Below are 25,919 nucleotides of genomic sequence, written 5' to 3' on the forward strand. Positions count from 1 at the left end.
TCCAGAAGTATTTCTTGTGCTTAGATCAGGGGGCAATGGAAGAATAATGAGCAGCTTTTCGGAGGGAATTGGGGGCGAGGGTGTTGAGGGGAGGGGGAGGGGAGCGTTAAAAAAAATCTCAGACTTGGCCAGAAAAGGCATGGCAATTTTACGGTCAATTGGCGAGAGCATCTGGAACCTAGCACGCTAGTCCCACAGTCGATGGCAGTGAGACCAACTTACTTGCAAGCGACTGCAAGCCCGTAATGAGTCCCTGTCAGGTCCGGGTGGAGACCACGTGGACGCGCGGCCAAGCACCCTTGCACCTTCTTCTTGGCGACAGGATTCCCCCTGGAGCCCTGTCCAGTGCCTGCAATCTGCCCACGCATAGATCTGCACCTATTTCAGTCACGCTTAAAGACAACACAAAAAAAGAAAAAAGAAATAGAAAAGAAAAGAAAAAGAGAAAAAGAAAGACTGAGCATAAGGACGTGTGCGTGTGTGCTGTGTTTAATTCCTTGTGCACTGACAAGGCCCTACATCACAAGGCCGTGTTTACTTTCATTTGGGATCTATTTCAAACGCAGCAGGCCATCTCCTTAGTGCATGGGGAGTGTCGGATGCGCAGGCCATAAATCACAGCACAGCTCCAGGCACATCCAGAGGGGAGGCAACAAGTGAGGTTCTTTGTTGTTTCAAATGTAGGACAGGTGATTATTATTTTTCTAAGTGGGGAAGGGCCAGGTCTTTGCTTTTTTTTTTTTTTAATGCCAAGCAGAAAACCAAGGGTGATATGGAAATAATTTCTTAGGCGCAAATGATGTTTACTTTAAGCGGCTGCTCGTAATTCACCACCTGACACTGGTGGATTACACCCACAAATAAGTCAGGTAAAAGGACAGCTGTGAAAAATGCAAAGAGAGTGAGTCAACAGGGTGGAGACTGGTTTCATGGCAAAGAACAAGTCATGCAGAAAACTGGATTTCAAACATTCCTAGATCTCTATTCTTATCCAAACAATGTAATTAATAGGGATTGCATTCATTTTAGGGCTCACTCAAAATTCCCAGGTTTGTGATGTTAAACTAAATTCAGTGTGTTTGCTCTTCCACTTGATGTACCCTTGGCAGGGAATCACTTCCTGTTTTCAAACAAAAGTAAAACAAGCAAAAAAGCAAGACAAAATGAAGCAAAAAATACAAACTAAAAGAAAAAAGAAATGCATTTAAAATACTTAAAACAAATCATCGTTTTTGGATGTGAAATTTTCCTTAAAATATCTCTGTTCTGATGATTACAGTATACGTGAATCAGAAATTTATAGAAATAGTGTTGCTTAAAATACACATAATATTGAAATGCAAAAAGAAATGATAATGAACATCTACACGAACATAAAGTATTTGCAAAAGCAACTGCACTTGGTGGACACCTGCTAGTACTTAAAAATAAGAGCCTAAGAGAGAAGGGAAGGTGCATATTAGCTATATTCATGTCTTTTCATTTTTAACTATCTCAATAAAGATGATACACAGAAAGTCATCATGCATTAGCATTTTCTTAGATGTGGTTTCAATATTTTAAAGTCCCATGCAAAGAGCAATACATTTCAGGATCTTTCATATGATAATTTGCAGTTTACTCTGTCAAAATGAGTCTCTCCTTTTATAAAGCAGAAAAGCAATACTATATTCTAATATTGTTTAATTTTTTTTACCAAGTGTTTTAGAAGGAACACAAGAAGTGGACAATATTTTTTTTGAAAATGAGATCATATATAAATCATCCCAAGTTACTTATTTTCACCTTCTATTTAGCTAGCCCCACAACTCAGTCCATCAGTTATTTTCTCTCCACCTTTATAGAATAGTAAACAATGTGTTCAAGACAGATGGACATGAATTGTGAAGGAAATTGCATATATAATGCTCTTCTCATAGAAGCGAAACACTTGTTAATAAAATGTGATGGCAATGAAAAAATCTTGGGAAAGATTATATCCTACAATTCTAAAAATACAAGGGGGACTCCCCCAAAGCAAAATTTATTTATAAAAATTGTGAATTTGTTTTTTACTTTTTAAAGACAAGGTCTCACTCTGTTGCCCAGGCCGGAGTGCAATCACACAATTGCAGCTTACTGCAGCCTCGAACACCTGGGCTTAAGTGATCCTCCTGCCTTGGCATCCCAGGCAACTAGGTCTACAGGCACATGCTCCCACACCCAACTAATATAAAAATATATATATTCCAGAGTCAGGATCTCCCTATGTTGCCCAGGCTGGTCTTAAATTCCTAAGCTCAAGCAATCCTCCCACCTGTACCTCCTAAAGTAACAACAACAACAACGACAAAATTAAGTGTCAGGACATTTAAATTACATTAGAGGTGAAGGAAGAAGCATAGTGAGTGTCAAAGCTTTATTACAGCAACACAAAAAATATCAAAGGGGATTTACAAATAACCCCAGTATTTGTGTATTTTACGCTACTTCCTGGATTTTGCATTTTTAAAAAATAAAAATATATGATGTCCTATAAAATACATTCTCTTATATGCTACTCAAAGGTAATTTTCAAAATTTTTAATCTATAGGATACAAGAGGAGTATAATCTGGGACTGTGATTCAAGGTGAAGTGACCTATCTTGACCTCTAAGTGGCTAATGAATCGGTAAAATGTTCATGACTAATATTCAGTAATATAGCATCATAGACGTAGGAGATTTTTCAATGTTTCAGAAATTTTAATACAATATAGGGTTAATTTTGAATTCATTTTAAAAGTGAGTACTTGCCCCTATACAAGAATAGGTGAAATCAACATCTGTGTACTTAAAATTTAAAGAGTAAACCCTGTTAAAGAAGTCAAGATCTGGCTGGGCACAGTGGCTCATGCCTGTAATCCCAGCACTTTGGGAGCCTGATGCATGGAGGTTGCTTGAGGCCAGGAGCCTGCAACCAACCTAATTAGCATAGTGAGATCTCATCTCCATGAAAATAAAAAAATTACCCTGGCATAGTGCTGCGTGTGCCTATAGTCCCCACTACTCAGGAGGCTAAGACAGAAGGATCACCTGAGCCCAGGAGGTCAATGCTGCAGTGAGCCGTGATCATGCCACTGCACTCCAGTCTTGACCACAGAGTGAGACACCAACTCAAAAAAAAAAAGCCAACAACATGAAATTAATCTTCAAATTATATATTTGCTTTATATTTTTGCATAATTATATCCTGTATTTATAATCCTAGCCAGGAGTTATATAAACTAATACTGGAGATTAGCGGAGGAGTTATAGTTGGATATATCTAGCACCGTACAGAAAAAGTTTACCTTTATGTGCATTAGTGACAATAGTTAGTTTGATAGTACTATCTTCACATGTAGAGGGGAGTATTGTATTATATGGCATTAATCTATGGGAAATAAAATCCATTTAGTTCAATCATGAGGTGATGAGACAAACTGCAAGCTGGGAAAAGATATTCGTCACGACTGACCACAGCCTCAAACTCCCAGGACCAGGAAATGTTTCTGCCTCAACCTTCCCAATAGATGGGATTACAGGCACATGCCACCACATGCAGCTCATTTTTTTTTTAACTTTTTAAGCCATCAGTTTTCGCTATGTTGCCCAGGCTGGTCTCAAACCCCTGGGCTCAAGTGGTACTCTCAGTTGGCCTCCCCAGGTACTGGGAAATTATGTCAGGTGAAGATACTCCTAATAAGCATTAATGACTAAGGATGGATATTATCATCATCATCTATAGAATTCCTAAAAATCAAGCAGAAGAAAACAACTGAATAGAAGAATGGGTGAAAGATATGAAAAATATGTTAATGAGAAAGGAAACATAAATGACCAATAAACATGAATCAATGATCTATTTCAGTAGTAAACTGAAAATGGCAATTGAGAATGCCACAAGATGCTATTTAATTCCTCAGATGGAAAACAATAAGTAAGAAATCTGACAATTCCAATGTTGGTAAGGAAATGTATATTCTCATAGTGGTAAATTTTACAACCACTTTGGAAAACAATTTGGCATTATCTTAATAATTTAAACAAGTACATTTCCTACAATCTAGTAATTCCATGCCTAGCTGTTATGGGCTAGAGAAATTCCTCGTATATGCAAGGTACTCTAGAAGATACGTACATGATTTTTCATTGCAACAAAAAACCTAGAAACAAACACTAGAAAATAAATAAATATATTTTGATGTAGTCAACAGGAAAATAGTCTATAGCAATAAAAATGATACCATGTTATTGTACTCACAAATTTAAAACCGAGATCCTCTTGTTTAGTGATAACTTTAAGAATATCTAAAAAAGTTATAATTTGGATAAAACACGGAAATGGTAAACACAAAGTGCAACACAAACACAATTATATCTGTAGAAATATAAAATAAGGAGGGATCACACAGGTGGTCAATCACACAGTGTTACTAATACCTTACTGGTATTATCATATTATAATTGTACTTGGATAACATTTATTTTATTCTCTTTTATAAACATATTTTATCTAATTTAATTTATCAAAGACTGCATGAAAAGTAATTGTGAATTTATATAAAGAAAAACAATACATAAAACGAATATAGACACTATTCATAAATGCAAACTTTGTGCAGTTTATAACATTTTGAATTTTGTATAATTCTGAAATAGATCAATCAAAACTGTTGTATACTATAAATACTCACGTGTGCATGTGTGTGTGTGTGTGTGTGTGTGTGTGTGTGTGTGTTTCGTTTCATTGTGATTCTAAACTTTGTGTATAGCAGACTGGTACATGTATCTTGACAAAAAGTTGAGTGCATTCTATTCCTTATATTCATAATGTGGCCAGGAATACAGTTGAAATGCTCATCTAAGATGGCTTTAGATAACCATCCTGTAATGATGACAACACACTAATCATCCTTGGGAGATAAAATCAAGATAAAACCCCAATGTGATAGGTTTGGTTAATGGCTGTCATAAATCTATGCATACCCTTTTGTATCTAATTTTACTGTTCTTATATTCAACAGACAGAGGCTCTTTTGCTACCCTTTGAATTTTGACTGATCTTGTGTTTTGCTTTGACCAATGAAATGTGGCAGAAATATGAGTTCCAACGCTGAGTCTTCAAGACCTTTCAGCAGATACAGCCTTTATAGTCCTGCAATTGTCATTTAAGAACGTGACCTGGACCACTGATGAATAAGAGGCCATATGGAGGGAAAATGACATGTTTTTGTTTACAACTAGTAACAAGCATCTCACAGGGAACCTTTCAGTTCAGCTGGTCCTTTGTGCGGAATACAGCCCAATGAGAGAGCCAGGTAAAAACAGCAGAGAACCACTACAGAATCCTGAGAAATAATACATCTTCATTGTTTTAAGCCATTATGGTTTGGGTTAATTTGTTATGCAAAAACAGAGAAGCATTGGGGAAGGCTGAGTTTTACCAAATAAATAAATACGTACATATAAACATCAGAGAAAAGAAAGTGAGAGAAAAAAAGAAAGACAGGAGGAAGAATTAATGAAAACATGGAACTTGCTAAGAACTGCTGAACCTCCCTTCACTTTCTGATACATGTACATTGACCAGCTAATTAGGTGACAAGAGACATCTGAATATGCATTCCTTGCAATGTGAAGTCAATAAATATTTTATCCAGCATTCTATTTAGGTTTAAAATCACAGTGAAATGCTCTCTTCAAGCTTAGTGAGTAACAGCTGTAGAGTAGGTGGTGTCAGTACAAATTAAATATTTATTGAATACATTAATAAATGTTGAAGAGCCTTAGTGTTGCTACTATGGGTATTGGTTTCTTCTGCACATAAAATGACTGAGGTGGTGAATTGCTAACCTTGATTAATCCTTTTTTCAAAAGAGTTGCCCAGACAAGATAATAACGTGGAAAGAATAACTAATAAGAAGGCACAATAATTCGATCCCAGAGCTGGAAGACAAGCAGGATGTTTCCTAGAGAGTGAGAGGTATACTAATGGTGGTACTCCATATGATTTCAATCAGAACTGCAGACTAGAGAGCTAAGATCCCTCCAATGACTCCCTTCTTGGATGCAGGTGGAATTTTCTGCACTCCAGACTAAGCCCCTTCCCAAGCTTCCTGAAACCTCTACTCTCCCTAGCTCTGCTGGACTTCTGAATCCCTGAGAAGGAGGCATTCTATTCCTAGTTCTAATATGACTGAAATCCATGTACCCTCTGACATTGAAATACCCAGAACATGCCTTCAAGGTGCATCTCTGACCACTAGAAGGATTTTAACAATGGCTCTAAGCTAAATATCCCTTACCCCCCCTTTTTTTCTATACTCCTGAATGATCCTATTCAGTGTCATTTTTATAACAATTCTATTTTCAGATATGATTTTTAAAAATTAATTAGGTATATTATTTTTATTTATATTTATTTTTATTTTAAAAAATGAATTGGAGGGTGTTAAGAATAGAAGTAAGGTGAACATTTGGGAGTCTACTGTTGTAGTCCTGGCAACATATGCTGATGATTTGAACTTGGATGGTGACAATGGGAATAGAGTCAAAGGTATATCTTAGAGTAAAAGCAACATAAGTTACTGATTGAGCAGATGAGGGTTGCAAAGAAAAGAACTAAAATAGGAATGATCCCAGATTTATGCAACAAGTGAAATTGTCAATGATGCACATTTACTGAGATGTAAAGTCTTGGTGAGGGGAACAGGATGGTTCCGAGATGGCATCAAGAGCTCACTTTTGGACATGCAGTTTGGGGATGTGCCTAAGCCACCCATGAGCTGATCTTATGTAGGTGGTAGAATATGTGAATCCTTGAACAGTTATCAGCTCATAAACAGCATGTGAGGCAATGAAAATGAATAAGGATAGGTAAAAAAGAAAGTAGATCACGAGACAAGGTCCCAAGGAATGCCAGCATCAACAAATACAGCATGTAAGCAGCTAGACAGTCCCAGGTGTTATTCACAGCCTAGCACAATCTCCAGGGCCAGACCATGGAGGTTTGAATCCTGTTTCTCTTATAAACAAGACTGGTACCTTGGACAAATGACTAGTCTCCACAGTGCCTTAATATTCTCATTCGTAAAGTGTGACTTATGGTAGAGCCTACATTATGAAGTTAGCATGAGTATTTAATGAATTAATATTTGTAAACCATTGAGAACACTCACTGCAGTACCTGTAGGAAAAAAGTATGATGTTTATTTATAAATATTTGGATAAATGATGGCATAAGCAAAAAAAAAGTTTTGTATGTTTGTAATTTAATTGATGCTTCCTGATCATTGTAGTGGTAAATCTATGTATAAAAAGCCAACAGGTGAACTCCTAGCTCTGTTTCTTTCTCACTAAACAATGTTAATTTATGTTACATGGTCACTGTCATCATGATTAAATTTTGATATCTAAAACTACAAGATACAAAAAAAACCCACAAACCTTTCCATATTATACTGTATTTAAGGGATTAGGTAGAAAATGTAAATACTAGTGTTTGGTAGCACAATAGGGTAACTACAGCTAACAATACTTTATTATATATTTCAAAATGAGTAAAGGAGTAGATATAGTGTGTTCCCAACACAGGGAAATGATAAATCTTTGAGATGATGAATATCCCATTACCCAGATTTGATTATTACATATTGTATGTTTGTATCAAAATATTACATGTACCCCACAAATATGTACAACTACTATGCATCCTTAAAATTTAAAGAAAAGAGATGCAGGACTGAGAAAAAAAAGAGTTTAAGTCTATTTATTAAAAACACTAAATACTCAGAGAAGCTAAGTAGGAAGAGGAGAATTGTGTCCCTTTAAGAACCATTCCAAATGCCCTATAACCAGGAATTCTATTATATTCTTGGTGATAACTGTAGTACTAGTGAGGATGGTTATACTGGAAGTTTGGTGATGGTAAGTATACTGCACATTTACAGACCCTATTGCAAGTATTTTTTAATTGTATAATTTCATTTAATACACATATCCACTATCTAAGAGAGATACTATTATTATCACCCTTTTGCAGAAAAGGAAATGAAAGCAGACAGAGGTACTTAAAAATATAGTCAGAATGATTGACAACAAAATTAAAATAATGACAAACTGTATAGGAAGTATTATATAGAAATAAGCATATAAAAGCTATAATCACAGATGGGATATAGTCATTTGCAAGGGCAGGAATTTTCCAGATTGAGAAAGAGTGTATGTATGCCCTTGTGCCCACACCTGAGACCTTATACAGATAAAAATCAGGTTATGATCCCCATGAAAGTAAAAAAAATTGATAAAATAATAAACAAAGCATAAATAAGCAGCCAAAAGTAATCCCTGTGCTTTCCTCACTTTACTGATACTAGAAGGACATTGCTAGAATATTAGCATTTTTTAGAAACTGTGGTTTCTTGACATCATTCCACTTTTTAAGGAATACCTTACATGAGTAGTGGCCCCAGGACATAGCACAGCTGGTGGAAGCAGCTTCCTCCCCACCCCTTTCTCCAATGGGCTGCTTCCTGTCATGTCAACAGCAGGTTGATGACCTTGACTAAAGCTGTCACAACTCTAGTCATCCAGACATTTCTCTCATACTCCTTATCTGATCTATCAGCAAAACTGTCTACTCCTCTGCTTTAGAATTGCCTCCTGAATCTGGTCACACCTCAAGGCCTCCAGAGCATCAGGCTAGGACACCAACTTCTCTCATCTGTATGATTACAGTGGCCTCTGACTGGTGCCCTGGCCCCCTCCCTTGTTACCCTCCTTTCATCTGTCCTCTTTGCAGCCGTCAAAGTGGCAAGTGTCTTTAGGACCTTCTTTGACTTGGAGTAAAAATCAGAGTCATTTCAATAACTCAAAAGGTCCTTTGTAATGTCAATCTAGCAACTGCCCTGACCACGTTTTCCATCACTTTCCCTCTTGCTTACTCAAGTTCAGCCACATGCACTATTTTGGGGGCACACCCGGTACTTTGCACTCAAAGTTGCTTTTGTCTGTTCATCCCAGAAATTGACATGGATTTTGGCCTTACATCAAGTCATGACTGAAATGCTACCAGCCTTCCCTGGGTAGTTTTTGTTTTTTGTTTTTCTAATTTTGTGTTCTATTACTTTGATTTATTTTTCTCCACAGTACTTACGATTATCTAATAAACTATATGAATAAATACATATATACCTATGTTTATGTACATATATAAATCGTTGTCTGAGTTATTGTCTACAAAAATCCTTCTCAACACAGAGTGTCCTATGGGAGACAGAAACAGGGTGGCTCCATGATCCCACCCCTGCTGCTTATACCTGTCACCCTCCCCTTGAGTGTTGGTAAGACCTCTGGCTTGCTTCTAGACAATAGAATATGGCAAAGGTGAAGAGATTCCTGCGGATTAAAGCCCTGATTAATTCTGTGTTTCAGGTCCTATTTCATCGATTTTGACTTAATAAAGCTGGAGATGGTCCTGGATGAGCCTGACTTAATCAGGTGAAAGCTACTGCAAGAGGAACCGAGCCTTCCCTTGATGACTTGATGAAGTAAGCAGCCATGACCTGAAGGCAAATTTCAGTCCAAAGCAAGCGAAAAATTAGGGCTCTTAGTCGAACAGCTGCAAGGAAACGAATTCTGTCAACAACCTGAATGAGCTTGGAAGTACATTTTTTCCTTAGTTGAGCCTCCAGATGAGCATGCAATCTGGCCGATACCTTAAATGCAACCTTTTGAGACTGTGAGCAGAGTATGGAGCTGCACTGTGCCTGACCTCTTGACCCACGGAAAGTATTAGGTGATAGATGTGTGTTGTTTTAAGCTATTAAATTTGTAGTAATTTGTTATGCAGTAATCAAAAATTAATACACCAATTAAAATCTAAGCCAGGACTTTCGCTGTGTTTCTGCTGAATTTTAACACACATTGAATAAACTCTTCTGCCTGCCATTGAAAGCATTAGGCAAGCTGAATCTATCTTATGTGGGCATTTGTTCATCTGGCATTCGGACCCACACTTCGGGCTGTTGTTATTAGGTTCATCTCAGCACTTAACAGTCCATGGTCACCCCTTGCGTCTGAGCTTTTTTCCCTACACTTTCCCCCTCAGCAAACTGTTCTCCTCCTTCCTCTCCACGTATTCAAACTGCCCACTTCTTGTGCACATCTTCAACAAACACAAGTTGTTTTACCATTTGGTAGTGTTGTGCTTTCATTTTCATAATTTAAACTAAAAACTGTGAGTCCGATTTTATGATTTTTCTGAGCTCTAAATGTAAAACCAACAATACATGTTCTTTTGGAATCAACTCACATTATTTGACACTGAGAAGCAGATGTTCTCAGGTTTATATTTTTCATGCTATTAAAGACCTAGTCGACAAAATAATGTGTGGATGTGTATGTTTGTGTATGTATGGTATACTACAGATCATTAGATATAATTATTAATAATATCACCACTTACATGTCAGATTAATACTAGGCTCTTCGGATTATCTATTCTTTACTCTTTTGAATCTTAAAACAACCTCTAAATGTTTGTATTCTTTTTTTTTTCCTCTTAAGGGAGCTAACTCCAGGGGATTAGGGTATGGTTATTTTAGATAACTCGCACAACCAATTAAGTGGCAGAGCTGGGACTGGCAACTTAATTTTGTGGGTTTGAAAACCAGTGCTTTTTCCAGTACTCTAAACTGTCTCCTTAAGTAAATACAAAAGTTATGTGAAACAAAATGCACATAAGTATAAAAATATATGCAAATGAATATTTTCTCATTATTTTATATACCTAGATACTCATTAAAAGTAGCTATTCAGCTCTGACTTTGCTTTATTCTCTTTTGTGTGCTCATCAGGCTAAATGTTTTTAAAGCTACTGACATGAGAAAATTAAATCAACCACAAATTCACAGGTGCATTTTAGAAAGAACAAATTGCATGCAAGGTAGCAAACAAAATGTGTGTGTGTGTGTGTGTATGTGAGAAACAAGTGAATAAAAGAATGAAGGGATTATTTTTTCTGTCACATTTCTTATGAACAAGAAAGCAAATATTTTAAATAGGCCTGTGATCTGATGGTCAAAATATTTGTTGGACCTATCCAAAAGAAATGTATATGGGCATGAATTAATCATTGTATATACAAGATGAACAGCTGAGCATGTGTGCAGCGTATATTATATTTATATATAGAAAAAACCCCATAACTGTCCTCAATATTTTGGGGGATATAAGATAAAGGGAGCTAATCTTGCACATACTGGTCACAGGATTAAATTCAAATTACACTTTGAATTTCTGACCCCAAATTGTCACTATCCAACAGCCATTTTACAATCTGAGAAAAAGAATTTAAGGTCAATTTTTCAATGTGTGTGTTTGTGTGTGCTTTAAACTTTAAGTAATTAGCAATGTGCTTTTTTAATGTAGAAGGACTACTTTCATGCAAATCTTTGGAATTTGACTTACATAATAAACCAATATAACAACAACAAGAAAAAAACCCTAGCCAGGCTCCTAGATAAATAGGGAAGAGTCACAGAGCTACAAGCTGATATTGTCAATATCTACAACATTGATTTATAAGAAAGGGGGTTTTAATTGCTTCACTGACATTGATTGCAGTGATAGCTTCAAAGAAAAATGAAGAGAACACCGTGTCCTTGTAGTATCACTCCGAGTCAGTCAGCCCCAATTCATATTGAATGGAGTCATTCTGTTTATTAGGTTTCTATGCTTCTACGTGGGGAAAAGAACAGTTTTCTTAAAACACTGATCATTGGCAAAGATTTACATACATTTCTAAGAGATCAAAATGTGAAGAAAGTACAAATTTGAAATTCACAGTTAAGACTGTAAGAACTGGTGACAGGTTGTAATTTTTTAAATGTTCAAATTTAAAAGGAAGTGGAAAAAAGAAAAGGATAGTTCATGGATAAAAATGTTGATAGTAAAATACTTGTCCAGTCCTGAGTCTGCCATCTACTTACTGACCTCTGGTCAGAGAAGATTTACTCTGGTTTAACAATTGGGAGTTCAATGGCTTAGTTTTAATAATAATGATTACACAGTAATAATAGTAACATGAACAGTGATAACTAAAATTTATCAAGCGTTTACTATGGTCTCTCCTTTGTGGTCTATAATTCTTCCACAGAACCATGTAAAGTAGATACTGTTATTATACCATTTTAAGGAAACACCTTAGTGGTAAATCACAGCAATGTCTACTCTTAAAGAATTGGCCACATCTGTGCCCAGATGGATAGAAATAGGTTCTGGAAAGAGTAGGCAGGACCCTGAAAGATTTTGACACAGTAGCCTCCCTTTCTTGAATCATAAACTGAAGATAATTCAGAGGTAAATAATTCAAACTGCTTGTTTTTTTCAAAACACTTTTGCAGTTAAATTGATAAGACATTTTATTGTGGCTCTTCACATTTTCTAAGCTACTTTTGCTACAGTCCATCAGTATTTCTTATTTATAACCTTTGAGGTAGATGAATATTGCTATCGTTACATAGAAGAAAGTGCTCCTTGATGACTAAGTTACGGTGTCAGAATGCCTGAGTTTATATCCTAATTTATTCACTGACTGACTAGTTATGTACACTTAAACAAGTTATTTGCACCCCATAATTTTCTTACTATAAAAATAATAATGAAAGTGACCACATCATGGGTTTGGTATGAGGATTAAGTGGAATAATAATACTATTAAGACATGTTGAACATAATAAGAGATCAATGTGTGTTAGCTCTTATTAAATCTATTTTACATTTGAACAACCTGAGGCACAGAGGCCAAAGTCATAGTGAATGTCATACTAAGAATTCATAACTATTAATTTTTAGTTCAACATTGTTGTTCTTCCTCGCTTCTCATGACAGTTGTCCTCAAACTTGACTTGTGATTCTCAAAGCAAATCAAGGAATCACTTCAAAGATCCTTAAGTTCATTTCACATAGTAACAATAACAATAATAATAGCACCTAGACCAGGCATGGTGGCTTATGCTTGTAATTCCAGCACTACAAGAGGCTGAGGTGGGAGGTTAGTTTGAAACCAGGAATTTGAGACTAGCCTGAACTAACTTAAAAAATTAGCTGAACATGATGGCATATGACTGTAGCTCCAGCTACTCAGGAGGCTGATGCAGGAGGACTGGCTTAAGCCCAAGAGCCAAAGGCTGTGGTGATCATGCTTTTGCACTCCGGTCTGGGTAACAGAGTGAGACTCTGACTCAAATACAATACCATACCATGCCATGCCATGCCATGCCATGCCATGCCATGCCATGCCATGCCATACCATACCATACAATAGAACATAAAATCACTAACATTTATTGAACACTATGTGTTAATCACTGTGCTAAATCTCTTACACATATTACATCATTTAAACCTCAAAATCCTATTAGAGAAATGTTATTACTTTTTCTCTTTACCGTTGAGGAAAGTAAAACAAATAAGTGGTCAAGTAACTGCCAAAGGACACACAGCTAATAAGTTCTCCAGACAGGAACCAAATTCAGTGCTGGGATTACAGGCATGAGTCACCGTACCTGAACTAGGTGCTATTATTATTATTGTTGTTATTGTTATTATGTGAGATGAATTTAAGAATTCTTGAAAAGATTCCTTGACTTGCTTGGAGTCAACTGTCATGAGAAGTGGGGAGGAACAGCAATGTTGAACTAAAAGTCATAGTTATGAATTCTTAGTATAAAACAAATTCAATGTTCAAGTGTTAACCATTCTTCTTCATCTAATGATGGAATAAGCAAGCTGACAGTGTCTTATTGCTAGAGTTCATCATCCTTAAAAGTTGGACATATTGCTTTCCTCCATCTTACAATCAAAGATCCCTGAATGCAATGCGGTTTTGTAAGCATACACTCACACATGTGTAAAACACTGGCTAATTTAAGGAACCTATGTGCTCTATTTGTGTCTGGAGCCTGTAAGATAAACTAGCCCCACATACCCAACAGAGTCTCATTAAATGAAATTATTGTCTTTTGTGTCTAAAATTAGAATGTGCCCCTCAATTAGGGTGTTAAATTGTCATTTTCTTTGATTTTATGTTTTCTTTAGGCATTATATTTTTGAATTTCATTAAATATATATAATTCATGCTTCTCCATTTTGCCTTCAATTTGTAATTTCAAGAAATAGAATACCTTATATCAACCTCACAGCATTATGTAAATGCAGACTGTATTTAGTGATAGCTAAGATCCAGATACTAAGATCGTATGCTTTATTGTTTAAGTTTACTTACTTTAAAAAATATATAAAACATTCCTATGGTTCAGAGACTTTAAAGATATCAAAAATATTAACTTGCCGGACTCGGTGGCTCAGCCTGTAATCCCACGCCTTTGGGAGGCTGAGGTGAGTAGATTGCCTGAGCCTGCAAGTTCGAGACCCGCCTGGGCAGCGAGACCTCATCTCTACAATAAATCAAAAAATCAGCCGGGCGTGGTAGCGCATGCCTGTAATTCCGGCTACTCGGAAGGCTGAGGCGGAAGGATCGCCGGAGCACAGCAGGCGAGGCTGCAGTGGCCGGGAGCGGCCACTGCACTCCAGTCCAGGTGACAGAGTGAGACTCCAACTCAAAAAAAAAAAAAAATTAACTTAATGAAGAATCTTACCTCCTTCCTATCTTCTAGCCATACAATCCACCTTCCCTTCTCACAAACAACATGTATTAGGCTCTTGTTTATCTTTCTAAATGCATCTACATACATGTAATAAAATACATTTATATATACATGCATATATATATCCTTTCTGTCTACTTAATACATTGCACAGTAGTAGCATATTTCACGTGGCATATTGTATCATGTTTTATTAATGAGATTGTTCCCTATTGGTACTAAAGTGTTTCTCATTTTTATTTTGTAGAGACATATTTTACCTTATGAATGAACCATAATTTTTAAGCAGTACCCTATTAATGGCCATTAGACGGCTCCCAGTCTTATGTTATTAAAAGTAACGCTGCAATGATAATCTTGCATATACATCGATGTACACACGTGAGAGCATGTCATTTCAGTGACCAAAATTCCTAGATGTGGAAGCCTGGGAAAAAGAGTATGTGTGTTTGTAATTTTGATAACTACCACCAAAGTTCTTCCAAAGGAGTTTTTCCCATTTATAATTATTATTAAATGATGCAAATTTCTGTATCTGGTTTTTCATTGATACTGGGGGAATGTTAGCATTTATGTTCATGCTTAAATAAGCTACACATGGCACATTCTGGTGATGTTGATAGGTTGCTCAGCACCAAAGTTAAACAATATAACCCCTAGTGTAAAAATAATGCATTGTCTATTAAAGCATTAACCATGAAAAAGAAATGTTTTAACAGTTGCCTTTATTCTAAAACAGTAAATATATACTCAAAAATTCAAAAGTAGTACTCAAAGTAGTTCTTGGAAGATAAGTTTTAATCATCATAGAAGATCATATTTTTCAATTGTAGGAAAATCTCGTTGACTTAAATAATTTTATATCTAAAGAATTGTTACGGTTTATATGTAATTGACAAAGCAACTTAATAGCAATTTTTGTAAATGGCAGAGTCTTTGACAAAAATTCTGTAAAATCACTGCTATGCTTCTTGAAAACTTATCACATGGCCCGATTTCTATACAAACTTTATGCAGTGTAATTTGTTCAACAGCTCTCTAAGGTTAATGGTGTTAATGCAAATTTAGGGACCATAAAACTAACTAGCTAGCTCAAAGTAACACAACAAATACCTGTAGGTAAGTAAATAGTTTAAAATTTCCCACAACTAGTCACACATTAAGTAGACAAAACACATTGTTGAATGCATGAATGAAACATACAATAGATGTACAATTTACACCATAGCTACCTAAAGTAAATGACTTACCTCAAAAACAAATGACAAGGACGGAACAAGAGGCTTCAGGTGACCAATTCTGTACAGCATTAGAAACACCAAGCAACGAAGAGTTTCCATAATAGCAGCCTTGGATCTAAAATAAAACATCATTAACGTGCAATAGCTTTAAATATGCCCTTCCTTCACACGTTTCCATGCTATCATTAATACAATGATAAACTTTTTATTTTCAAGAAATACATAGTATTTTAATCTATTTGACAAGTGTGTCCCTCTAAAGTTATTTGAAAATGCATTAAACTAAGAAAGAAAATGCATTTTTATGTTAAAAGAAAACCTGTTCTTTATCAATTTCTTTCTTAGCTTGAGCATTGATGAGTTAGGGTAAAGTTTATTTTCAGCTAACAAATAAAATGCTAGACAATTAAATTTCTAGGATTGACAGTAATTCAGACACCTCTCTGTGACTCAATGCCTGTATACTTAATTCAATAAAAAATGACGTGTAGCCGGGCTCGGTGGCTCAGCCTGTAATCCCGTGCCTTTGGGAGGCTGAGGTGAGTAGACTGCCTGAGCCCGCGGGTTCGAGACCCGCCTGGGCAGCGAGACCTCATCCCTACAATAAATAAAAAAATCAACCGGGCGTGGTAGAACATGCCTGTAATTCCAGCTACTCGGAAGGCTGAGGTGGAAGGATTGCTGGAGCCCAGCAGGCGAGGCAACCGAGTGAGACTCCAACTCAAAAAAAAAAAAAAAAAAATATGACATGTTAGGAGAACTGATAGAGTTAATTCTAAAGTTATGAGTCAAATGCCGATGTTTCATATTTATTTTTAAAATTGCACTATAAAATTGTATAATTTACTGATATTTTATCACTCTGTGGAAAATTCTTAAATTGGGTAAAAGAGGAAAAAAAATAAGAATTTCACTTCTTGCCTTTGATCCAGAAGAAATCCAATGGAAGTCAAGGTCAGTATAATGAAACAAACTCTCAGAAGGAGGGTTACTTGTGACAATGCCTGTAAAACAAACACAGAAATCAATGGATTCTTTAGAAGAGTTATTAGAAGGAACATCAGCAGTTAAAGCTGACAAGCGAACAACACAAATTTTATTTTTTATCACACCATTTGTCACTGACTTTTTTTCAGAAAGTTTGACTATGTAGGGAACATTTTGTTTTTCCTGTTATCATTTAGCTACCTTGTTGGACACTTGGAGAATAAGGTAGACAATTTTATAAACAGCATTTTGCTTATAGTGTTTTTTATAAAAATATTTCTTTAAAGTTTTAACTTTTATAATTCTTTCAAGTATGTGAGCCCCCACGTATGAAGAAATCGCTCATAGTTTTAGGAATAAATACTATATTCTAATAGCTATTTTTATTATCACCAAATCTTTGTAGTTTCAGATGCAAAGCTTTCTTTATATAAAAAATATTTAAAGGAGATTGTGAGTGCAAACACATAGTATTCAAAAGAGATTACACATATTCACACTCATATCTGATGAAATCTATATGTTCATACATATATGTCAAAAGTCACCTTTTGAATCATTTCAACAAAAACCATATTTTTAGTTAGAATTATAAATTAATTATGCATTTTTATTTTACATGTCAAAATCTAATAATAATTTTTATTAAACATCTACTATTTTACAACTCCCATACTATATGTTACTTACATTTTAATTTGTTTTATATTCCCAACAACCTGGCAGAGTTTGTGCCGAAAAACTATAGTATGATTGCAAATACTCTCTAAAAACATAGAATCATGTAAAACTATAGGCTGTGTAACCATGGGCATATTATTTTATATTTCTAAGGCTTTGTGGTATGTTTATAACATTTGAAATAAAATATGAGTATGGCACAGACTGTAATAAAACACTTAGAAGAGTGTTTGATGCAAAGTAAAAAGTCAACTAATGGTCATGATCAATATTATTGTTATTATATTCAGGTGCGTAGGCTAACCTTGATTAATTACAATAAAATAAAGAAAGGAGAGGTATAAAGGGAAGTTCTATTAGCTCTTCCGAATATCATAGAAAAATTAGAGACAAGATCAATCTATCTATCTATCTATCTATCTATCTATCTATCTATCCACATATACATATACTTTTATTTTATTTTTGCTTTGGTTAGGAAATTTATGATCTCTGAACAAAAAAAGAGCTTCTCTTTCCCAATTTTCATTCTGATTACTGGGATCAGAGTGGAAACCACCTTAATCCAGGAACCCAGCTACCTAGTCAACACCTCTATTTGGGCTAACAGACATCTGACCTTTGGCATGGCTAAAACACTGCCTTTGAAATTCTTCTCGATGCCACACGCTGCCCAGTTTTTTTCATCCTAGAAAGTGGAGTCTCCTGTTTCATAACTGCTCAAGACAAAACCCCATGACTGGTCCTGACTCTCTGTCTACTTCTAATACATCAGAGATAAATGTCAGCAGTACATTTAAAATATATCACAATAAAAGCATTTGTGATAAACAGTGCAATGAATACTCTGTTCCACTCGACAGGATCTCCACCACAATTTTTGAAACATCCTCCCAACTGGTTTTCCTACTTCGAAAATTGCCTATCTATCATGGCCCCCACCCACAGTTTGAAGTTATACTTTTAAATCAAAAGGAAAATCACATCACTCATATTCTAAGTCCTCCAGGGCTCATTCAGAATAAAGCTCAGTGCCACTGCTCTGACCTGTACACAATAGCCCAATATTCCCTTGTAACATTTTTTTTCTTTTACTCTTAAAAAATATCAGAAATTTTGCTGTTCCTGGGACATGACAAGCATTTCCCCACTCAAGTCTGTTTCATCTACTATTGCTTCTGCTTGGAATGACTTACCCCAGTGACCTTTATGTTTGTTTCATTCAGGTCGTTATTCAAATCCATGCCCTTGTCCATCCTGTATAAAACAGTACTTCTTTATAATTCCCAATAACCATTTCTGTCTTATTGTTCTCCACATGACTTAACACTTCATATACTTAGACAGTTGTTTTTGTGTATTCTCTGTTTGTTGTCTGTCATTTCTTACTAGAATGTAAGCTCCATAAAAGTTTCTATCTCTGTATTTATTTCCATATCCCAAAGTGCCTAGAACATTGCCTGGCACACAGTTAGTGTTCAATATATGACTAATAATGAATATTTTATATTATATGTGTATTTTAATATTAATACCTTTCTTTTTTTTTTTGAGTTGGAATCTCACTCTATCGCCCAGACTGGAGTGCAGTGGCACACTCATGGCCACCACAGTGTCAACCAACTGGGCTCTGGAGATCCTTTGGCCTCAGCCTTCCAAGTAGCTGGATCTACAGGCGCACACTACCATGCCTGGCTAATTTTTTATTTAGTGTAGAGGTAAGGTCTCACCAAGCTGCCAGGGCTGGACTCAAACCCTTGGGCTCAGGGAATTCACTTGCCTCAGCCTCCCAAAAAGCTGGGATTACAGGCTGAGCCACCAAACCCAGTCAATATTAATACCTTTAATGTTAATGCGTTTAATTACATTATTAATTAATTAATAATTATATATTATATTAAATATACAAAATTTTAATTTCTTAAGCTTTAAAGTAAATTCAATGACATTAATAACTTAGCATTACATAATTAAATGTTTCCAAATGTTAAACATTAAAAATATTAAATACTTTATTATTTATTTATCTAATTCCTTAAAAAGTAGAATTGTTCTAAGTTCTAAGGAAACTAAGAGTACTGAAAATGAGAATTCAGTAAAAAACATAAATGCTTCCTTAGAGTTCACTTTCCTGTGGAACTCTTAAGTTTTTCCATATAGCAACTGCTGATGGCTAAGAAGACATATAATCAATTAATCTTCTCTAAATTCTGCACATTCATTCCATGAATATGTATTGAGCATGTGCTGGGGATTTTACTACATATGAGTTTGAGAGAGAGAGCAGGAAGAACAAAATCCCTGACCTCAAATTCATGCTACCTTAATCCCTACCAAGAAGATGATAGGCCAGAGCAAAAAAAGGAACAAATAGAATTGATAAACTTAGACCACTATAAATATTTAGTCTCCTGTGTTTTAAATAATACGTAAAATCACACATAACTTAATTTTTTATGACGGGAAATACTTTATTTTTATTGGATTTACTCCCACATCATATCATCCATTACTGGTATATCTCTCACATAAAATATTTCTGTCCTAACTTGCTAAAATGGAATTATCTTAAATCAACATTTGGATGAATTATCAGTCCTTATCACAAAAAGCATATGAGGAAGGTCATAACAATAAAAAACTTTAGAAACAAGGAATTATTTTTCTTCCTTTAAAATTATCTTTCAAATCTCAACACATCAGTAGCTTTTATTTCCATAGATTTCCCAGTGCAAGAATCATGGTTCAGACTTGCAACCTCAAGTGTGGCTGAAGAAAATAACCTGCTAAAACTTTCTTTACATAAGTAGAAAAAAAATATACCCAAGAAGAGATATTGACTACACAGGAACTAGCTGTAGAATTACATGTCTGACTCAATGTTGCTTAAGTAATCAATAAACTTAAAAATCCTTATTTTCCTCATAGGTATTATAAAGAAGAGGGCCAGGCTCAATGGCTCATGCCTGTGATCCCAATGCTTGGAAGGCAGAGGCAGGAATATATCTTGAACCCAGGAGTTTGAGAGCAGCCCAGCCTGGGCAACACAGTGAAAACTTGTTGCTACAAAAAAGTTTTTTTAAAAAAATTAACCAGGCTGCTCTCAAACTCCTGGTTTCAAGCTATACTCCTGCCTCTGCCTTCCAAAGCGCTGGGATTACAGGCATACGCCACTAAACCTGACTCTCTTCTTTATAATACCTATGAGCAAAATGGTGGCATGCACCTGTAATCCCAGCTACTTGGGATAAGACAGGAGGTTTGCTCAAGCCCAGGAGTTAGAGGCTATGTTGAGTCATTATTGTGCCACTGCACTTGAGCTTAGGCAACAGAGTGAGACCCTGACTCAAAAAAAAAGGATGGTCGGGCGCGGTGGCTCAGCTTGTAATCCTAGCACTTTGGGAGGCCAAGGTGGATTTCCTGAGCCCAGGGGGTTCGATTCCTTCCTGGGCAACTTGGTGAGACCTCGTCTCTACAATAAAAATCACAAAAACTAGCCAGGCGTTTTGGTATGCATCTGTAGTTCCAGCTACTTGGAAGGCTGACGTGGAAGGATCATGTGAACCCAGCAGGTCAAGGCTGTGATGGCCGTGAACATGACACTGCACTCCAGCCTGGGCGACAAGAGTGAGACTCCAACTCAAAAAAGAAAAAAAAAAGAAGAAGGAAGAGGAGGAGAAGAAAAAGAAGGAGGATGAGGAGGAGGACAAGGAGAAGGAGGAGGAGAAAACTGTCACTCTCTTACCCTTCATAAAATTATGCTTCTATATAAAATAATTATTTATGAAAAAAACTTTATGGATTGTCAAAGATAATTTGATAAAATTTTCTGTCATTTTATTATAAGAATTTAGGAATTAAAATATCTAGATTTTGTTATTATAACAAGGTGGTACATTATAAGTAGTTTCTCTAAAATGTCTGACATGAACTTACTAAAGTTATTATGTTGATTTGAAATGCTCATTTTCCTCAACATCTGTAAAGTGAGGTTAATACTGCCTGACACTCAAACGTCTATAGCCTCTAAGGTGAAGGCAGAATCAAGTTTTCTGACACACCCACACTGCCACCCTCATTATCTCTATGACTCTAATGACTCCACCTTCAAATGATATGAGCTTGTGGACTGGCCCTGCTTAAGCCTAATACAATGTGTTTCTGTGTTACAAAGTAAACACAGTAGCGGAACGAAATAAGACACCATAATGCAATTTATCATTATATGTGGGTCTCAAGAATCTTTCTTGAAATAAGATCTTGATTTTTAAGAGAATGTCAATGTTGGCTGTCTTGGTTTTTTGTTTTGTTTTTGTTTTCTAAATTTTTAGAGCTTCCTAAGTGGCTGTTGAAGTGTACTAAAAGAAATGTGATCTGCACAAACATTTTCTAGAGTCTCAGATAAGAAGCAAGCACAATAAATATATCAAAGGTGAAAATATACTGGCTAAAATGTATAATGAATACATGGCTCAGATACTTTAAATTGCCATGGAGTGGCCGGGCTCAGTAGCTCAGCCTATAATCCCAGCGCTTTGGGAGGCCGAGGTGAGCAAATTGCCTGAGTCCGCAGGTTCCAGACCCGCCTGGACAACTTGGCGAGACCTCATCTCTACAATAAATCAAAAAATTAGCCAGGCGAGGTAGCGTGCGCCTGTAGTTCCAGCTACTTGGAAGGCTGAGGTGGAAGGATCGCTGGAGCCCAGCAGGCAAGGCTGCGGAGACCGGGAGCAACCACTGCACTCCAGTCTGAGTGACAGAGTGAGACTCCAACTCAAAAAAAAAAAAAAAAAAAAATTGCCATGGAGTTAGTTAATACAAAAATGTATGAGAGATGAGAGCTTCTGGGTAGCAGTTTCCTCTGGCAATAGTTATAACTCATTTTCCCTGGTTGGCCATGATGATAGCAGCATACGTGGGGGAGAGATTCAAGATGGCAACTGTAGTGCAGCAGACTGGCACCTCTCTCACTAAGTGAGGCAGAGAGTAGGGACCTAACCACAGCTAGATGCAGGTACCCTGAATAGTTTTGGATGGGTGAAGAATCCTGCACCCAGCAGAGGTCTCTTTGAATACATAAAGACCAGAAAGCAAAATGCTGTGATGGCAGATACTGGAATCTGGGCACCCTATCCTCTGCCAAGCACCAGGCTTGCATAGGGACTGAAACTCTGCCTGTGTACAAGAGGGGGTAAGTGATCCTGACATGCTCTGGGTTGGTTTCCCTTCTCATAGTCACATTTGAGTTGTTAGTCCCATACAAGAGGAGTACTGGGGTCAAGGCACAGTGGTGGGTGGCCAGAAACCAAGTGGAATGGGGAACAAATCCATGCTTGGATAACCCCCGGCACATGCCATCCACCAGTGGAGCCTGGTGGCTAAATCCCAGGCCAGGAAAGTTCACCTGCCAGAAAAGTTCACCTGCAAATTCCATTTGCTGTTGCCCATTGCCAACATTTGGTAGCCAACCCCCAACCCAGATCAGGAAGGACAACCTGCCAGGTCCATTTGCCCACAGAATGGATGCTCTATGGCAGGGAGCGCCTCTTTTTCAAGTAACTGAGCACAGACTTGAACAGGAAGAGAGCAACAAGAAAGATACTGCAAACTACAAACAACATACAGGGGGCCCAACACCCTGCCTGTTTGCTGCAGAGTACTTGCAACAGGATCTGAAAACAAACCCAACCAGATGAAAAAGTTCTATAGCAGAAGGGTCTTTTTCAGGGTGGAGCACAGAGCAGAAGTGAGTGACCCTCTATCACTGAGTGATCTATATTGAATGACAGAAAGAGCCCTAGAACACAGGGATATTGACTATATTCAGAGCAACAAAATAAAAAAAGAAAAGCTAAAGAGGGAAGTGATGTTTTTCACAAATAAGAAAGAATCAGTGAAAAAGCACAAGCAATCCTCAGAGTCTTAAAGAGAAAGCAGCTATCAGTGCACAAACAATAAAACCCCCAGAATGGCCTGCCCTGGATGATGGTCAAATAACTCAGAGATTGGGTGACTAAAATGAATGAAGAGAACCACAAGAACCTAAAAGCAAAACTCACTGAAGTCATACAAAACATCAATGTAGCAGGGCATTTCTGAAATACTGGAAATGAAAAGCTTCATCCTGGAATTTAAAAACACAACAAACATAGGGAGCAGGATCTATCAAGCAGAGGAAGAATCTCAGAGCTTGAAGACCAAAATATGGAACTAACCCAATCTGTAAAACAAACATACAAAAAAGGCTCAAAAAGAATGTGTAAAGCCTTTGAGAGTTGTGGAACTATATCAAGAATCCAAATCTATGTCTGATTGGTGTCCCTGAACCAGAAATGGAAGCTGAGAACATCATAAAACAAGCATTCCATGAAGTCATCCAAGAAAACTCCCCACATCTTGCTAGAGAGATGACCAGTCTAGTGCAAGAGACTCAAGAACCCCCATAAGGTATTACAAGAGAAAATCAACCCCAAGAAACATACCAATCTGACTCCACAAAGTAGGTATGAAAGAGAAAATCCTAAAGGCAGCAAGAGAGAAAGGTCAGACCACCTACCAGGGAAGACCCATCCAGCTTTATCTGCAGAAACACTACAAGCCAGAAGTGACTGGAATCCCATTTTTTATATTCTCAAAGATAAGCAATTCCAGCCAAGATTTTCTTACCCTGCCAAGCTAACCTTCATCAGTGATGGAGAATTAAAATCTTTCCCAGACACCCAACCCCTCCAGACCAGTCCTTCAGGGGATACTCAAGAAGGTGTTGAACACAGAAACAAAAGAATGGTCACACCCATTGCAAAAGTACATTCAAGCACAGAGTTAAAAGGGCATTCAGATCATTCACAAAAATAAAAATACATACATATATAAATACAAAAGGAAGCAAAGTAACCCTTAAATTCCCATCACAGAGATACACTCTCATGTTTCAATAATTAATTTGAACATGAATGGACTGAATGCATAAAGCAGCAAACTGAATAAAGACACATAACTCAACATTCTGTTGCCTCCAGGAAATTCATCTTACTTCAAAGAACACTATGCTCAAAATCAAAAGCTCACTGCAAAGGACACTAGGCTCAAACTCAAAGGCTAGAAAATGACCTTTCAGGTAATTTGAAAGCAGAAAAGAGCAGGGGTAGCTATTTGGATATCAGACAAACTTCAAATCATCAAAAGGTAAAAAGAACATGGAAGGACACCACATAATGATAAAAGGCTCAACCACCAACAAGAAATATCCATCTTAAACATATATGCACCCAACACAGGAGCACCAGGTTTTATAAAACCACTACAAAGTAAACTAAGAGAGGACACTGACACTCACACAATTGTAGTTGGACACCCCAATACCCCACTAACAGCTCTAGACAGATCACTGAGGCAATAGACCATCAAGGAGAACTAGAATCTTACCTAAACACTTGATCAAATGGATTTTATAGACATCTATAGAACAGTCCTCTCAACAACTATAGAGTATACATTCTACTCATCAGTACATGGAATATATTTCAACATCAATCACATTCTCTTATATAAATCAAGAGTGAACAAATTTCAAACGGTCAAAATAATACCATGCATCTTCTCAGATCACAGTAGAATAAAAATAAATATCACTACCAACAAGATCTCCTCCAAAACACACAAAGGAATGGACACTAAGCAACATGCTGCTGAATGATTTCTGGGTAAACACAGAAATTAAGACAGAAATAAAAAGATTCCTGAAAACAAAGAGATATCTTATCAGAATCTCTGGAATGCCATGAAATCAGTGTTAAGAGGAAAATTTATAACATTTCATGTGCACATCAAGAAAATAGAAAGAACACAAATAAACAGCCTAACATCATACTTAAGGGAGCTGGAAATGCAAGATCATCTAAATCCTAATTTCAGTAGAAAAAATCCAGATCAGTAAGATAAAATCACAATTGCAGCATATAGAAGACAAAAATATTATGTAGTGGAACAAGACAAAAAGTTGGTTCTTTGGAAGGATAAATGAAATTGATAGACCCCTGATAAGAATGACTAAAAATGACAGAGAGAAAGTCCAAATAAACACAATGAGAAATGAAAAAGACAATGTCACAATTAATCCTGAAGAAATTCAAAAGATTATCAGAGATTACGATTAAAAACCTGGATGCAAATAAACTAGAAAAATCTAAAGGAAAGGGAAGATTTTCTGGCATTACACAACCTCCTAAGGTTGAAATAAGAAGAAATTGAAATTCTATATAGAACAATAACAATCCAGGAAATTGACTCAGTAATAAGAAACCTCCCATCAAAAAAAAAAAAAAAAAAAAGCCCCAAA

The 25,919-nt window shown here is 36.5% G+C and overlaps 1 protein-coding gene across 1 annotated transcript in view; it reads right to left on the minus strand.

Moving 5' to 3' along the window:
- Positions 1-222: 222 nt before the first annotated feature.
- AGMO (alkylglycerol monooxygenase) overlaps positions 223-25,919 on the minus strand; it is a gene marked incomplete at its 3' end in the record, with an annotated part of 205,538 nt that continues 179,841 nt past the window's right edge. Inside the window, exons 11-13 of the mRNA XM_021716175.1 lie at positions 16,828-16,917; positions 15,923-16,021; positions 223-378 (exon numbers count right to left, since the gene is read on the minus strand). Coding sequence (XP_021571850.1) covers positions 223-378; positions 15,923-16,021; positions 16,828-16,917 — 345 coding nt within the window. The remainder of the gene's footprint in view (positions 379-15,922; positions 16,022-16,827; positions 16,918-25,919) is intronic.

This window comes from Carlito syrichta, unplaced genomic scaffold (assembly GCF_000164805.1).
Source record: "Carlito syrichta isolate Samal-C Ts95f unplaced genomic scaffold, Tarsius_syrichta-2.0.1 Scaffold308239, whole genome shotgun sequence".
NCBI lineage: Eukaryota > Metazoa > Chordata > Mammalia > Primates > Tarsiidae > Carlito > Carlito syrichta.